This window comes from Chiloscyllium punctatum, chromosome 2 (assembly GCF_047496795.1).
Source record: "Chiloscyllium punctatum isolate Juve2018m chromosome 2, sChiPun1.3, whole genome shotgun sequence".
Lineage (NCBI taxonomy): Eukaryota > Metazoa > Chordata > Chondrichthyes > Orectolobiformes > Hemiscylliidae > Chiloscyllium > Chiloscyllium punctatum.
In genome coordinates, this window is record NC_092740.1 from 35,452,863 (window position 1) to 35,471,467 (window position 18,605).

General features: G+C 43.0%; 1 protein-coding gene across 5 annotated transcripts in view; it reads left to right on the plus strand.

Annotated features, from left to right (window-relative positions):
- The first annotated feature begins 1,632 nt into the window (after positions 1 to 1,632).
- LOC140496120 (neurolysin, mitochondrial-like) overlaps positions 1,633 to 18,605 on the plus strand; it is a 59,252-nt gene continuing 42,279 nt past the window's right edge. For 2 of the 5 annotated variants that reach the window (XM_072595673.1, XM_072595681.1), the window contains exons 1-2: positions 1,644 to 1,738; positions 14,661 to 14,913. In XM_072595673.1, the coding sequence (XP_072451774.1) occupies positions 14,739 to 14,913 (175 nt within the window). In that variant the 5' untranslated portion in view covers positions 1,644 to 1,738; positions 14,661 to 14,738. Of the gene's footprint in view, positions 1,876 to 4,388; positions 4,444 to 14,660; positions 14,914 to 18,605 lie in introns of those variants that run through there. The other 3 variants (XM_072595674.1, XM_072595678.1, XM_072595675.1) reach the window with 3 other exon arrangements.

An 18,605-nucleotide genomic window follows, 5' to 3' on the forward strand; every position in this document is an offset into this window, starting at 1 on the left:
GCAGCCTTTCTATATACTATATTCACTCCCCCTGCTTTGTGATCGTAAGTAATACCTTTTCCCAGTTATTTTCAGTTCTGATGAAGATCACTGGGCTTCTGTTTCTCTCTGGACATGCGGTCAGATCTGTTTTGTGTTTCCCCAACACAACAAGATTAGTGAACCTAGATGGGGTTTTATGACAATGGATGCACAGTCGCAATTTGCCTACCTTCTAATTCCAGATTTTTTTAAACTGAATTTGGATCTCAACATCTGCCATGATGTTGGGGATGGGGGCAGAACAGAAAGATAGTTTGGGAGAAGATTTGTAACGCGGGTGCTCGTTGTTGTGGTTTTGTTCGCCGAGCTGGGAATTTGTGTTGCAGACGTTTCGTCCACTGTCTAGGTGACATCCTCAGTGCTTGGGAGCCTCCTGTGAAGCGCTTCTGTGATGTTTCCTCTGGCATTTATAGTGAAGGACTAGCCACACTACCATGCATCAAAAGCATTTCTGAACTGACAGCCAGACTACTGCGACCACTAGGACTCATAACAGCACACAAACCAACAGCCACTCTCAGACAACAACTCACCAGGACGAAGGACCCGATACCCAGCATGAGCAAAACCAATGTAGTGTACAAAGTCCCATGCAAGCACTGCACAAAACACTACATAGGACAAATAGGAAGACAGCTAACAATCCGCATCCATGAACACCAACTAGCCACGAAACGACATTGACCTTAGTAGCCACACACTCAGATGACAAGCAACATGAGTTCGACTGGGACAACACTACTATTACAGGACAAGCGAAACAGAGAACAGCCAGGGAATTCCTATAGGCATGGCAATCATCCACAGATTCAATCAATAAGCACATCGACCTGGACCCAATATACCGACCACTGCAACGGACAGCTGGAACTGACAACCAGAAGTGGCAGATTCAAACCACTACAAATGCCGGTGGAAACATCACAGAAGCGCTTCACAAGAGGCTCCCAAGCACTGAGGATGTCACCTATACAGGGGACGAAACGTCTGCAACACAAATTCACAGCTCGGCGAACAGAACCACAACAAGAAAGATGGTCCTGAATACAATGCTCTTGCAGAGAACAGACATGCACTCAACGGGCCGAACGGTCACATCCTATGCTGCAACCATTCTGTCTCATCGAGTCCGCCCGATGGAGAGTCAGCGACAGCCCTGAGTGCAAAAGATGCGGTCTGCAGCGTGCGACCCAGAGACAGAAAGAAATGAATAAAGATAAAGCAATAAGCACTTAGGGGTTGAACATTCAGGGGCACAGAGTTCTTAGGCACGCCAAGACAAGTCGTTCCAGTAGGGATCATTTGCAAGTTTTCGCGTTGTTTTTCCTTTGGGGCTGGCTACCTGCGTGTGCGTGTTTGTTTGTGTATCTTGAGGCGGACCCGCTTGCGCTCAACCCCCAACCCCCAACACCAAAGGAGCTCGCGGCCGCCTTCACGACATTCCACGGCGCCCTGCCACTGGGCAGCGCGCAAGCGCACACTGCTGCAGACGGGCTGCAGCTTTAGGGGAGGGGGATGGGGATGGGGATGTGTGGGGGCGGGGTGTCCAGACGGTGAGTCACGTGCGGCTGCTTCAACGGTTAACCGTCTGCCTCGGTTTCTGCAACTGCACGTCGTACGATACCGCGCGTGGAACAATTTCCCTCGAAATCCAGCGGTAGAACTACGTTGGCCCGCCGCACAAACTAAAAATAAGGTTTTTGTTAATGCTGACTGATGGAGTGGTGGTAACAGTTTTTGATGTTGTCGTCGTCGTCGACTCATTACTGGAACAGGAGCCCCTTACTACTCTTTGGGGGTTTCTTCAAGTGAACAGTAGTTCACTACCTGAGTGTGAGCCCGGTTAAGAACATTGTAAAATGGGAGGAATTTAATAGTGGCTGCCATAACAATCCAAAGCTCATTACTCGCCCACTCCCTATTATAGCTCTGGAAGATTGCCAGGTTCTCGAAAAATGACAAAATATAAAGGCATCCCTGCCCCTGCCCCCCATTTCAGATCAGATTAAATTACTTACAGTGTGGAAACAGGCCCTTCGGCCAAACAAGTCCACACCGACCCGCCGAAGTGCAACCCACCCATTCCCTTACATGTACCCCTTTACCTAACACTACGGGCAATTCAGCATGGCCAATTCACCTGACCTGCACATTTTTGGTCTGTGGGAGGAAACCGGAGCACCCGGAGGAAACCCACGCAGATACGGGGAGAACATGCAAACTCCACACAGTCAGTCGCCTGAGTCGGGAATTGAGCCCGCGTCTCTGGTGCTGAGGCAGCAATGCTGACCACTGTGCCACCGTGCCACCCCCCCCTCACCCATCCCTACAACTACTCTCACCCCCATCCCTCAGGGATGTCATGTTGCAGCTGTACAGGACATTGGTTTGGACACTTTTGGAATATTATGTTCAATGCTGATTTCCCCACTGTAGGAAGGATGTGGTCCAAAGTCTGGATTCCACTTTTGACGGAATTTAACACATTTCTTGTCCCAAGAGGATGTTGTTAAACTTGAAAGCGTTCAGAAAACATTTATAAGGACTGGGGCTATTTTCCCAAAAGCTTTGGAAGCTGAGGGGTGACCTTGTAGAAGTTTATAAAATCATGAGGGATGTGGATAGAGTGAACAGCCAAGAGTTTTTCCTCAGGGTAGGGAATTTGAAAACTGGATGAGGTTTATGGTGAAAGGGGGGAAAGAAAAGATCTAAGAGACAACTTTTTCACACAGAGGGTGGTGCCTGTATGAAATGAGCTGCCAGAGGATGTGATGGAGGCTGGTACAATTACAACATTTAAAAAACATCTGGATGGGTACATGAATAGGAAGAGTTTAGAGGAATATGGGTGTTATGTGGCAAATGACACAAGATTATCTGTCAGCATATCTGTTCAGCATGGACAAGTTGGGCCAAAGGGTCTGTTTCTATGCTTTTCATTTCTATGACTCAATATCGGAGAGGCCAAAAAAAAAGAGTTGGAGTTGGGGCCTGGGTTACCAAAGATAGGGATACCAATGATGCTGTGAATGGAAAGGTGGCTGCACATGAGCTGGAGCTGGCGGATCACTTATGTAAATGACCACCATGAGTTGTCCTGGTTGTAGGTATGTTCGCTGGTAAGTTGCAGACATGTCGTCTCCTGTCTCGGTGACATCAGTGCCATGGAGCCTCCTGTGAAGCGCTGCTGCACCGTGTCTCCTGGAATTTACTTGGTTCCGTTCCTGCTGCTTCTGGTTGCCAGTTCTGGTTGTTCATCGTAGTGGCCAGTATATTGGGTCTAGGTTTCTGTGTTTGTTGATGGAGTCTGTGGGTTCAACATAGACCTAGACCCAATATACCAGTCACTTTGACGAACAACTGGAACTGGCAACTAGAAGCAGCAGGAATGGAACCAAGTAAATTCCAGGGCACACAGTACAGTGGCGCTTCACAGGAGGCTCCAAAGCACTAAAGGTGTCACTGAGACAAGGGACGACTTGTCTGCTTCTTAACTTACCAGCTCAGCAAACATACCCACAACTGCGACAACTGGCACAAGGTATAAATCTTGACGCAAACCTTGATCACCATGAGTATGTAATGCAATTCACGAGGACCATGTATTTTTCATCTGTTTAAATAACATTACAAAGCTTCACAATTTTATTTACAATCATGACATTAGCCATTACTCTTCTCTTTTGGAAGTGTGACATGAATCAAAGCGAGCTAGCAATGTGAAATTCTCTTTGTCAAAAACAATCTGGTTTATTAATATACATAAGGAAAAGAAATCAGCCATCCTTGTTTGATTTTTGCCTACAATGTGACTCCATTCCCACAGCACTTTCTGAAATGGCCTAGCAACTCAGTTCGAGGACAATTAGGTTGGACAATAAATGCATGCCTTGCTGGTGCTGCCAATATCCATTAAAAAATAAAGAACAATATTCTGCCTTTCCAATAACTACTTAAATATTCCTGGAAAATGTATACTACTTTCAATATCTTGGGAGCTTCTCTAAATAAAAGAAGACAAAGATAACAAAATTCATTACAGCCTCCTGTGCATCAGCTTAATCTTTAGCCAACAAAGGTATAGAGTTAAAAAAAACAAAGAACGTGGATGCTGGAAATCAGAAACAAAAACAGAAATTGCTGGAAAACTAAGCAGATCTGGCAGTATCTGGAGAAAAGGAAGAGTTAACATTTCGAGTCCAGTGACCCTTTTCAGAATTGAATTTTTCCAGCAACAACTTTTTGTATGGAAAAGATATTTCAGAAACAGGATCTCAACCCTGTGACTGGGATCATGGTTTACTTGGCTGCACTCATTCCTGCATTCTTATATGTTTCAGAGACTTGGCCAAGCACTGGCAATTGGCACTAGCTGTTCTCACACAAAATCCTCTGAATCTGGTGAGTCCAACAACAGTGTCTTCTGTAAAGTCATTTGCTTGACATTGAAATGTTAATTATCAAAACTAGACCTGCTTAACAGGATCCATAGCCTATATGCCTGACACCAGAATCCCAATACATTTGTTAACAGGGAACTCAAATGGAGTGGGAGACTCCCAGAAGCCAGCAGAAACTGCAGTAATTCCTTCAAAGCATCTCTGAACATGGGAGTGAGCCACATTCTTGATTCACTATAACTTGCAGTGACTTGTGTGACTGACCAAAATGTAGAAAAAAAATTCAAGAACATGCAGAGGTGAAGTTGAGACATTACAGGGAGCACATAAACCTCCAAACAACCCATCCAGCCAATCCTACAAGCACCACCTCCCCTCCTCATTGGAAGTCTTCAGATTATATATTGTACTTACCACCTAGGTCAGAACACATCAAATTGACATAGAACATAGAACATAGAAAAATACAGCGCAGTACAGGCCCTTCGGCCCTCGATGTTGCGCCGACCGAAGCCTACCTAATCTACACTAGCCCAATAACCTCCATATGCTTGTCCAATGCCCGCTTAAATGACCATAAAGAGGGAGAGTCCACCCTGCTACTGGCAGGGCATTCCATGAACTCACAACCCGCTGAGTAAAAAATCTACCCCTAACATCTGTCTTATACCTACCACCCCTTAATTTAAAGCTGTGTCCCCTAGTAACAGCTGACTCCATACGCGGAAAAAGGTACTCACTGTCAACCCTATCTAAACCCCTAATCATCTTGTACACCTCTATCAAATCTCCCCTAAACCTTCTTTTCTCCAATGAGAAAAGTCCCAAGTGCCTCAGCCTTTCCTCATACGATCTTCCTACTATGCCAGGCAACATCCTGGTAAACCTCCTCTGCACTCGTTCCAATAGTATGGTGACCAAAACTGCACACAATACTCCAGATGAGGCCGCACCAGAGTCTTATACAACTGCAACATGACCTCAGGACTCCGGAACTCAATTCCTCTACCAATAAAGCCCAGTGGACCATATGCCTTCTTCACAGCACTATTTACCTGGGTGGCAACTTTCAAAGATCTGTGTACGTGGACACCAAGATCCCTCTGCTCATCCACACTACCAAGTAGTCTACCAATAGCCCAGTAATCCATCTTCTTGTTACTCCTACCAAAGTGAATGACTTCACACTTAGCTACATTGAATTCCATTTGCCACCTTACTGCCCAGCTCTGCAACTTATCTATATCGCGCTGTAACCTGCCACATCCTTCTTCGCTGTCCACAACTCCACCGACTTTCGTGTCATCCGCAAACTTGCTCACCCAGCCTTCAAGCCCCTCCTCCAGGTCATTTATAAAAATGACAAACAGCAATGGTCCCAAAACAGATCCTTGTGGAACACCGCTAGTAACTGCGCTCCAAGATGAACCTATACCATCAACTACTACCCTCTGTCTCCTTCCAGCCAGCCAATTCCTAATCCAAACCTCTAATGCACCCTCAATGCCATACCTCCGTAGTTTTTGCATTAGCCTGCCATGGGGTACCTTATCGAACGCCTTGCTAAAATCCATATACACCACATCTACTGCTTTACCCTCATCCACTTCCTTGGTCACCTTCTCAAAGAATTCAATAAGGTTTGTGAGGCACAACCTGCCCTTCACAAAACCATGCTGACTATCCTTGATCACATTATTCCTATCCAGATGTTCATAAATCCTATCCCTTACAATTCTCTCTAAGACTTTGCCCACAACAGAAGTGAGACTCACTGGCCTATAGTTACTCGGGCTATCCCTGCTCCCCTTCTTGAACAAGGGGACCACATTCGCTATCCTCCAGTCTTCTGGCACTATTCCCGTAGACAACGATGACATAAAAATCAAGGCCAATGGCTCCGCTATCTCCTCCCTAGCTTCCCAGAGGATCCTAGGATAAATGCCATCAGGCCCAGAGGACTTATCTATTTTCATCCTTTCCAGTATTCCCCAGACCTCTTCCCTACGTACCTCAAGGCCATCCATTCTAATCACTTTTTACCTATTTTATCTAATTTTACCTCCGAAGCAAAAATGTTGACCAAGTGCTGGAAGATATTTATATTTATGTACCATTCCAAGACACCTCTCAGGACTTTTATAAATCAAAGACATTGAGACATTAAATGAGATGATAAAAAGAGACATGTTCTAGGGAATGTTTAAAGGAGAAAGGTGAGATATAGATTTGGAGAGGTGGAGGTCAGGAATGCCAGAGTTTGGGTCTGTGGCAAATTAAGGCATGGTAACTAATAATGGTTATGATTGGGAACTCACACGAGGCCAGAATAAAAGGAAGATATCTCAGTGAGTTCTGGATCCGGAGATGATTACAATGATTACAGGGTAATGATAAGTGAAGTCATGAAATTATCTAAAAACTAAAAGAATTTTAAAGAAAGACATTGCCTAACCAGAGCCAATGTATGATAGGAGAATGGCACTTGCTCCATGCTATAACGGAAGTGGCATAGTTTTGGTGATCTAGAGTTTATAGAGGATACAAAATGTGGTGGACATATGAGTTGCGGAGCCATTGGTGTACATATGAGATAGCCAATGTATGATAGGAGAATGGCACTTGCTCCATGCTATAACGGAAGTGGCATAGTTTTGGTGATCTAGAGTTTATAGAGGATACAAAATGTGGTGGACATATGAGATAGCGGAGTCATTAGCCTTGATTTTTATGTCGTCGTTGTCTACGGGAATAGTGCCAGAAGACTGGAGGATAGCGAATGTGGTCCCCTTGTTCAAGAAGGGGAGCAGGGATAGCCCGAGTAACTATAGGCCAGTGAGTCTCACTTCTGTTGTGGGCAAAGTCTTAGAGAGAATTGTAAGGGATAGGATTTATGAACATCTGGATAGAAATAGTTGGAATAGTTGCGTTTCGAGGTGAGAAAAGTGTGGATGAGAGTTTCAAAACTAGATTAGCAAATTTCAGAAGATGCTGTGGGTCCGGAATCATATGTAGGCAAGATCAAACAAGGATGGCTGATTTCTTTTCCTCTTGTATATAAATGAACCAGATTGCTTTTTACAAAGAGAGTTTCACATTGCTACGAGTTTTGGTTCATATCACACCTACAGCAGAGAAGTGTAACTGCTAGTTTCATGTTTGTGAATAAAATTGTGAAGCTTTGTAGTGCTGTTTAAACAGATGAAAAATACCCGGTCCTAGTGAATTGCACAATGTACTCACAGTAGTCGAGGTTTGCGTCAAAATTTGTATGTTGAGTGCTGGTTGTTGTAGTGTGGGGGTATGTTGGCTGAGCTGGGAAGTTAACTTGCAGACATGTTGTCCCCTGTCTCGGTGACATCTTCAGTGCTTTGGATCCTCCTGAAGTGCTGCTGTACTGTGTCCTCTGGAATTTGTTTGATTCTGTTCCTGCTGCTTCTGGATGCCAGTTCCGGTTGTTCATTGCAGTGGCCGGTATATTGGGTCGAGGTCTATGTGTTTGTTTTTGTTTTTATGACATTTATTACATATTGATCGGGATTTTGTGTTAATAATGAAAATGTAGCAGTTTATTCTTACATTGTTTTTCCATTTTCTTTGAGTTTCCTTAATCATTTATTTTATTTTCTTTCAAGTTCACCCTCTACCTTACATGATTGTTTCCATCCTTTCACTCCTGAGCTTCCATTAGCATATGCAGTGATGAATTAACATCATTAAACATTGGACTTCATCATTATACCTTCAATACCTTATGCCCCATGTTCAATTTTCCTGAATGTTTTTAGCAAAAAGTCAGTATTACCTGCTTCCAAATCTCTGGTGTACTACTTAATTTCCCTCTTTTGCAGTATGTTTGTTTCTTTTTCCTCGTCAGTTTAGTGTACATCTCCTTTAATTCTTCTGAGTCCTAATTATTACATCTTTGATCCCTTCCCACTAACATAATAGATTATTTTCACCTCAGAGAAATAAGGAAGGTTTCCTCACTTTGCCATTATTTGAGTCTATCTGCAAAATCCCAAATTATTGACGATAATGTACAGGTGAAGACAGGCGAAAGACTAGCAAGTGTCCCAGACTGCTATTTAAGATTTTCTAATTGTGTATGGCAATATCACACCATCTCACTGCCCTTGCTTACTTATCCTATGACAGATGTTCAGTCTACATTTCCACATCTAAGTGGGGGAAGAAAATGGAAAGTAAGTTGAATTGGGGCAGCACAGTGGTTAGCACTGCTGGCCCACAATTTTTGGAGGGTTGGTGTGGACTCGATGGGCCAATGACTCGCTTCTACACTGTAGGGATTCTATGACTGATATTGGACAGTTGGGACTGCTTTACTCATAAACAATACAAATTAAACTTTAAGATTGTCTCAAAGACATCATAAATTATTGATTCAATCAGGATATTTTAGGAAAGAATTGTAGATCCTTGCTCTCATTGCTGTTCATATTTGGAAACTTGTTTCATCTGTACTTATCTAAATATTTGCCCTGTACATTTTTTTTCACAGAAACAAGGCCATCAGACAAATCTTACTGCTATTTTCTTTAATTACCAGGAAGTGCTGCTGCCAAGGAATATTCCCTTGACAATGCTCAGAGAGATTGAAACTTAATAGATACAGTTTATAAGTCTGACTGTTTAAAAATGAGTTTATTTATTATTGTATTTAACTGTCCCAGGATTTGAAGATGACATCTATTCACGGTTGCATGTTTCTACACTGGGTCTTCATTTGATTGAACAGGTCCATTCCTGACTGATACATATTTTGGCAGGTGGTGCAGGATATCCCTTGAGGTAGTGGGATAAACAGTGCAGAATTTGTTTCTTTTTCTTTGTCAGTCAGCATGGTGAAATTGTCTTGGCCCAGCCTTGCGTTGGCTGTTTCGGCCTGATTTTCCAATGTACCCCGAATTCAAGAGCCATTAATTGAATAATGGTGAACTCTTACTTTAGATTAGATTAGATTCCCTACAGTGTGGAAACAGGCCCTTCATCCCAACCAGTCCTCACTGACCCTCCGAAGAGTAACCCACCCAGACCCATTTCCCACTGACTAATGCACCTAACACTATGGGCAATTTAGTGTGGCCAATTCACCTGACCTGCACATCTGTGGACTGTGGGAGGAAACCGTAGCACCCAGAGGAAACCCACGCTGACAGGGGAGAATGTGCAAACTCTACACAGACAGTCACCCGAGGCTTGAATCGAACCTGGGATGGGGTGCTGTGAGGCAGCAGTGCTAACCACTTCTTTTCACTTTTTCTTTATGATTTCTGTCATTAATTTAGGCACTGTGGTCTGGTGACTTATAAACCTTCTCACTTTTTTTTGTAAAAAGACATGTGACAATAAATTGCTATTCTATTCTTTAAAATATTCAACCCAAATCGTGATGTAGCTTAATGGGTAGGTTTTTGACATTTTAAATACTTGGTTTCAAGCTATTCCTGCTCTTAGTTCATATTTAAGTACATCTCTTCCTCCAAGTATTAGCGTCAATGCTGCTGTGCTTCAAAGGAAACTTGGGAGTGACTTATTACAATTTCTTTGCCTTCTCCTGAATGCTAGCAATTTGCAGGTTGAGAAAACAGGACACAGAGCAAGTAGATGCTTTTCGATGCTATCAGTGTTCAGAGCTGAAACTAATATATAGAACATAGAACATAGAACATAGAACATAGAACATAGAACAATACAGCGCAGTACAGGCCCTTCGGCCCTCGATGTTGCGCCGTTCAAAGCCCACCTAACCTACACTAACCCACTATCCTCCATATACCTATCCAATGCCCGCTTAAATACCCATAAAGAGGGAGAGTCCACTACTGCTACTGGCAGGGCATTCCATGATCTTACGACTCGCTGAGTGAAGAACCTACCCCTAACATCAGTCCTATATCTACCCCCCCTTAATTTAAAGCTATGCCCCCTTGTAATAGCTGACTCCATACGCGGAAAAAGGTTCTCACTGTCAACCCTATCTAACCCCCTAATCATCTTGTACACCTCTATCAAATCACCCCTAAACCTTCTTTTCTCCAAAGAAAACAACCCCAAGTGCCTCAGCCTTTCCTCATAGGATCTTCCTACCATACCAGGCAACATCCTGGTAAACCTCCTCTGCACCCGTTCCAGTGCCTCCACATCCTTCCTATAGTATGGCGACCAAAACTGCACACAATATTCCAGAAGCGGCCGCACCAGAGTCTTATACAACTGCAGCATGACCTCAGGACTCCGGAACTCAATTCCTCTACCAATAAAAGCCAGTACGCCATATGCCTTCTTCACTGCACTATTTACCTGGGTGGCAACTTTCAGAGATCTGTGTACATGGACACCAAGATCCCTCTGCTCTTCCACACTACCAAGTAGTCTACCATTAGCCCAGTAATCCATCTTTTTATTACTCTTACCAAAGTGAATCACTTCACACTTAGCTACATTGAACTCCATTTGCCACCTTTCTGCCCAGCTCTGCAGCTTCTCTATATCCCGCTGTAACCTGCCATATCCTTCCTCACTGTCTACAACTCCTCCGACTTTCGTATCATCCGCAAACTTGCTCACCCAACCTTCTAACCCTTCCTCCAGGTCATTTATAAAAATGACAAACAGCAATGGTCCCAAAACAGATCCTTGCGGAACACCACTAGTGACGGCACTCCAAGATGAATCTTTGCCATCAACTACTACCCTCTGTCTTCTTCCAGAGAGCCAATTCCTAATCCAAACCTCCAACTCACCCTCAATGCCATATCTCTGTATTTTCTGCAGTAGCCTACCATGGGGGACCTTATCAAACGCCTTACTAAAATCCATATATACTACATCTACCGCTTTCCCCTCATCTACCTCCTTCGTCACCTTCTCAAAGAATTCAATAAGGTTTGTGAGGCACGACCTGCCCTTCACAAAACCATGCTGACTATCCTTGATCACATTATTCTTATCCAGATGTGCATAAATCCTATCCCTTATAATTCTCTCTAAGACTTTGCCCACAACAGAAGTGAGACTCACTGGCCTATAGTTACTAGGATTATCCCTACTCCCCTTCTTGAACAAGGGAACCACGTTTGCTAGCCTCCAGTCCTCTGGCACTACTCCTGTAGACAAAGAGGTCACAAAAATCAAGGCCAATGGCTCTGCAATCTCCTCCCTTGCTTCCCAGAGAATCCTAGGATAAATGCAATCAGGCCCAGGGGACTTATCTATTTTCACCCTTGCCAGAATTTCCAACACCTCTTCTCTACATATCTCAAAGCCATCCATTCTACTTATTCGTGCCTCAGTATTCATATCGACAACAATGTCCTGTTCCTGAGTGAATACTGACGAAAAGTATTCATTCAGCGCCTCCCCAATCTCTTCAGCCTCCACACGCAACTTCCCATTACTATCCTTGATTGGACCTATTCCTTCCCTAGTCATTCTTTTATTCCTAACATACCTATAGAAAGCCTTAGGGTTTTCCTTAATCCTACCAACTAAGGACCTTTCATGTCCCCTCGTTGCTGCTCTAATCTCTCTCTTCAGGTCCTTCCGGGCTACCTTATAACTCTCAATCGCCCCTATTGAACCTTCACGCCTCATCTTTACAAAGGCCGCCCTCTTCCATTTAACAAGGGATTCCAACTCCTTATTAAACCACGGCTCCTTCACACGACCCTTTCCTCCCTGCCTGATAGGTACGTACTTATCAAGGACACTCAATAGTTGCTCCTTGAACAAGTTCCACATATCAATTACGCTCTTGCCTTGGAATCTACTTTTCCAATCCACACATCCTAAGTCATGCCTCAACGCATCATAATTTCCCTGCCCCCAGCTATAACTCTTGCCCTGTAGTACACACTTATCCCTCTCCATCACCAGACTAAAAATCACCGAATTGTGGTCACTGTCCCCAAAGTGCTCACCTACCTCTAGTTCTAATACCTGGCCTGGTTCGTTACCCAGAACCAAATCCAGTATGGCCTCACCTCTTGTTGGCTTATCTACATATTGTGTCAGGAAACTCTCCTGCACACATTGCACAAACACTGACCCATCTAACGAACTTGAGCTATAGCTTTCCCAATCAATATCAGGAAAGTTAAAGTCTCCCATAACAATCACCCTATTACTGTCACTCTTCTCCTGAATCATCTTCGCAATCCTTTCTTCAACGATTCTAGGACTATTAGGAGGCCTGTAAAAGACTCCTAACAGGGTGACCTCACCTCTCCTATTCCTAACCTCAACCCAAACTACCTCAGATGGCAAATCTTCATCCATCTTCCTTTCCACCGCTGTAATACTATCTTTGACAAGCAAAGCCACACCCCCCCCTCTTTTACCCCCACCTCTGACCCTACTAAAACATTTAAACCCTGGAACCTGCAACAGCCAATCCTGTCCCTGATCTAGCCATGTCTCCGTAATAGCCACAACATCGAAGTCCCAGGTACCAACCCACGCTGCGAGTTCACCTACCTTATTTCGTATACTTCTGGCATTAAAGTATACACACTTCAAGCCACTCTTCTGTTTACAGGCACGATCCTTTAAGATTGATACCATATTCCTACCCTCCCTACACTCCAGGTCCTGCACCCTAAAGTTACAGTCTGGGTTCCCATGCCCCTGCAGAGTTAGTTTAAACCCCCCCCAAGAGCACTAGCAAACCTCCCCCCAAGGATACTGGTGCCCCTCAGGTTCAGGTGCAGACCATCCTGTCTATAGAGGTCCCACCTTCCCCAGAAAGAACCCCAGTTATCCAAATACCGAAATCCCTCCCTCCTGCACCATCCCTGTAGCCACGCATTTAACTCTTCTCTCTCCCTATTCCTCGACTCTCTATCACGTGGCACGGGTAACAAACCAGAGACAACAACTCTGTTCGTTCTAACTCTGAGCTTCCAACCTAGCTCCCTAAAAGCCTGTCTAACATCCTCAGCACTCCTACCTATGTCATTGGTGCCAATATGGACCACGACTTCAGGCTGCTCCCCCTCCCCCTTAAGGACCCGGAAAACACGATCAGAGACATCACGTACCCTTGCACCTGGGAGGCAACATACCAAACGTGAGTCTCTCTCGTTCCCACAAAACCGCCTATCTGTGCCCCGAACTATCGAGTCCCCAATTATTATTGCTCTGCTCTTCTCCACCCTTCCCTTCTGAGTAGCGGGGACAGGCTCCGTGCCAGAGGCCTGAGCCCCGTTACTTACCCCTGGTAAGTCGTCCCCCCCACAAGTATCCAAAACGGTATACTTGTTCTTGAGGGGACCATCCTAGCTCAGTAGTCAGGAGTGTGATGGAATACTCCCCATTTTCAACACTTAGGAAGCTTGACACCATCCAGGACAAAGCGCAGCTCACGTAATTGGCATAACATCTACAAGCTTCACCTCCCTCCACTACTGACGTTGAATGCAGCAGTGTATTTGATCCATAAGATGCACTGCAGAAATTCTTAGACAGCACCTTCCAAACCTACAGTCACTTCCATCTAGAAGGACAAGGGCAGCAGATACATGGGAATATCCCATCTGCAAGTTCCCTTCCAAGCCCTTCACCAATACGTGTTTTCAGGACATGGCTTTGCAGTCAGGAGTGAGAAGCTTGGTTGACTTTGTTTTATTTCGCATCCTGATTCACTGAGCTCAACTGTAAAGGTTTCTAGATGTTATCCAATTGTCTGAATCAGCAAGGTAGCTATATCATGGATCTTTCAAATGCACTAGATCAAAGTCCTGGAACTCCCTAACTGTGTAGTGATTATATTTACACCTCATGGATTGCAGCAGTTCGAGAAGGTGACTCATATATTTAGGGATGTGCAGTGATGGTTGGCCTGGCAAGCATTGCACACATCCCATTGAATATAAAAATAAGCAACAGAGAGCCTTATCAGAACCTGAGAACTTCATGGCATAGTGGGATAAGTGTCACAAATGCACTTCATTTACCTACTGAACCATCAGAGGAACACAAGATCATTTGCTAATGATCAAACTAAAAATGAATGCACTGTAGAATAACAAAAATGTATTAAAATCCAAGTAGGTTGTATCCACCCAGAAATGCAGTAAGACAGAGTTATTTTTTGATTCTTTTTCAAATATATGCAGAACAATGTATTAAGTTTTAATGCAAAACTGTACAAAATGCTTGTCCAACATGTTTGTTTTATTATTTTATTTCTTAAAGCTTGTGTCCACAGATTCTCTTCACGTGCTTGCAGCAACAGAAATTGTTCTAGATTCTGTTACAAATGTTTCCAGACTAATGATTATGAACAAGTTGCAATGGAATCTAACACCAGATCAAATCAGAGATCGGACAGATGCTCTCATTCACAAAAGCAAACAAGTATATGACTCTATCGGAACATTAGACGTTAAAGATGTCACATATAAAAATACACTGATGGCTCTGGCAAATATGGATGTTGAGTATGATGGTAAGTCAGTAGACAATAAATAAGAAATGTCTGTGTTCGGCATTTTTTACTAATTCATGGGATTTGGTCAGCGTTGGCAATGCCAAAATTTATTGTTTATCTCCAGCTGTTGATGAGCCATTATCTTGAATGCAATGAAGTGGCTTGCTGGACTATTTGGGAGGGTAGTTAAGATGCAGTCATATTGCTGTCGGTCTGGAGTGACACATAGGTCAGATCTGATAAAGACATATTTCCTTTGCTATATGGTATTAGTGAACCAGATGTTTTTTCCAATAACCCAATAGTTTTGTGGTTTCTATCATTGATATTAGATTTTTAATTTTAGCATTTATTTAATTGATTGTATCTGGCTTCCTAATTACGGTGGTAGGATTTAAACTGAAGGCTGCAAATCATCATTTTGAGCTGTTGGATTATTGGTTCAGTATTACTACCACAGTGTAATCAAACATAAGCAAAACATTGTGCTGCTGGATTTGTGCATCTTAAAATCAATCTGCAGATGTACTAAAGACACCAGGAGAATGCTGTTTTCCTATGTCTAACAGATGAATCCTGTAGCAAAGGCTCAGAAGGCAAGATATATGGAAGGCATGTCAAAATGTTATTCCTTCAATTTTTATATCATCAATATATATTTTGCCTCAAATGAACAATTATTCTTCAGACACCTTTGAATTTAAAACTGGGGCAAGAGAACAGAGGCTAGAAATACAATGAAGTGTGTTCCTCAGCACTATGTTCCATCCAATTCAGATGAATTTAACACAGAAATTTTTCTGAGCATGAGGCATGCTGGGCCATAAAGAATAAGAATTATAACGGATGTGTGTGAAAGATTGGTACAAGGTGGTGTTTGAAGGAGGCAATGCTACTGGAGGAGTAAGGGAAATACCCCTGGGAAAGAGTTCATTAAATCCCTTCAATGTGGAAAGAGGCCATTTGGCCTATCAAGTCTGCAGCAGCTCTCTGAAGAACATCTCGCCCAGGCCTAGCCACCAACCCTATTCCCGTAACTCTGCACTTACCATGATTAATCCACCTATCCTGCATATCCCTGGACACAAACGTGCAATTTAGCATAGCCAGTCTACCTTACCTGGATATCTTTGGACTGTGGGAGGAATCCAGAGCACCTGGAGAAAATCCATAGAGACACAGGAAGAATGTGTAAACTCCACACAGACAATCAACCAAGGCTGGAATTGAATCTGGATCTCTGGCGCTGTGAGGCAGAAGTGCTAACCACTGTGCCACCCTAAAGTTAGTGCTCAGGTACATAATATGATGATTTGGATGGAGAAAGTGCGACCAGCCATTTACAGTTTCCCTTCAATTATCTTTCTTCTTGATTCTTGAGGATAAACTTCTGTTCTTATGTATATAAGGCCCCATGTGAATCAAGATCATTAATTGAATATGCTTTGAGCCATTGGTTTGGGTAATTAAAGTTCCTTAATTGGAGAAATGCCTTTCTGGTGGCTATCTTGTTGGGTCAGATATCCCAGGTGCAGGCATTGACTACCTGTCTATACAGTTTGTCAAGAATAGAATTGAAACCTAACCTGATGTTTCTTCCCAAAACATGTTCTTCCTGTCACTTAGGATAATCACAGAATTGTTACGGTGCAGAAGTGTTTGTACTGGCTTTTTGAGAATTTTAAAAATAAGATAACATGGTTAATCAATCAATCTAGCACCTTCAACTTTCACTCCCTTCACCACTGACACACAGTGGCAGCAGTGTGTGTCTAAAAAGTGCACTGCAGAAAGTCACCAAAGATCCTTCAACAGCACCTTCAAACCTGTGACCTCGACTGCTGAGAAGGACAAGGGCAACAGATGCAAGTGCCTTTCCCAGTTGCATAACATCCTGACTTGGAACTATAACACCACCCCTTTATTGTCACTGAGTCAAAATTCTGGAACTCAATTCTTAATAGCATTGAGCATGTCCTTGCACGCCAAGGATTGCAGCAGATGAGGAATAAAACTCACTGACCATTTCTCCAAAACATTTAGGGACAGGCAATAAATGCTGGCACAGTCAGTATGCCCACATCCCATGCAAGAATGAAACAAAATCCAATTAGAACTGAATTTTATTGTCTCGCCGGCACACCTGCAATTATTGAGTTGAATTTTAATAACGGACTCCATCTGTTCTTTTGCAAAGACATTAACAATGATATATGTGTGATAGAACCGTAAAATGCTTCTAATGACAACGTATCATCCCTATGTTGTCAATGTCAAAGGTTGCTCCTTAGAGGGTGCCCAGTTAATCATTCAATTGCTCCAGTTTCCTGAAGATAATTTAAGCTCACTTTTCTTGAAGTAAAAAGGACAGTATCAACATGGATATAAGGTTGGATGGATGGTTGGAAACAATATTGGTCAACAGATGTATTACAGACTGGAGGAATGTTTAAAGTTCACTTCCCCAGGGTCATTGGTGACACCTTTGCTTTTCCTGATATGTATTAATAATTCAGACCTTGGTCTGCAGGGCAGATGATACAAAACTTGGAAACAATATGAACCATAAGTAGGATACTGTTAAATTTCAAAAAACACAGACAAATGGTAGAATGAGCAGGCATGTGGCAGATGAAGCTTGACATGGAGAAACATGAAGTACTTCATTTTAGCAAGAACATTGGCAAACAATATGAAATAAAGGGTACAGTCCTAAAAGAGGTGCAGGAACAGAGGGATTTGGGTGTACATTTGCATAAATCAATGATGTGTAATCTGGCAGAACAGTTTGAGACTTGCAGCATCCGCAGTTCTCCACTTCACCTCATGAAGGTGCAGCACTCCGAAAGCTTGTGATTTCAAATAAACCTGTTGGTCAATAACCCAGTGTTGTTTGACTTCAGGCTTTGTTCACCCCAGTCCAACACCGGCACCTCCACATCATTTCAATCATAGCGCAAATATGGTATCTCACATCCAGTTGTCCCAAAACTGGACATTTATAAAATGTACTGTGCAGCAATTTAATTGAGTAAAACAAAATAATTTGTATGAATAGCTAGATTTAGAATAAAAGCAAAAAGTGTTGGATAAACTTACTAGGCCTAGCAGCATCTATGGAGAGAGAAATAATGTTTTGAGTCTAGTATGACTTCTCAAAATTCTCGAGCAAGGTCGCATTCAAAATGTTATCTATATTTCAGTCTCTATAGATGCTCCAGACCTGATTTCTCAAACTCATTTCGGATTTCCAGCATCCATAGTTCTTTGCTTTTAATTGATAATTTGGTTTGGCACTACTTTGGCACTGTGGCTCCAGACTATAGATTAACTGCTTACAAAGCTACTCCTGCTCTCCAACTGACCCTTAACCTCAGTCAGCCTAACTTTCTTGAAACTGCCAAACTCAAAATCTGGTAAGGCCTGAAATTCACCAAGGCCCTTGCCTGGAGGTTGCTAATTTTCAGAATGTTTGAGGTGGAAACATTTAGGTAAAACATAGTTTATTTTGGAGCACAAAGTTTATTTCAGTTAAAAAAAGCATATTAATGTGCATTTACTAGAAATGCAATAAGTGTTAATTTTATTCAGCAATCAGATTTACATGATAAAACTCTGAAAGTTATCAATTCCTTCTCTTACCTATTGTTCTTACCACACGCTTGCTTAATATGACTTAATCTGAGCCTTCGAGGAGAAAGTGAGGACTG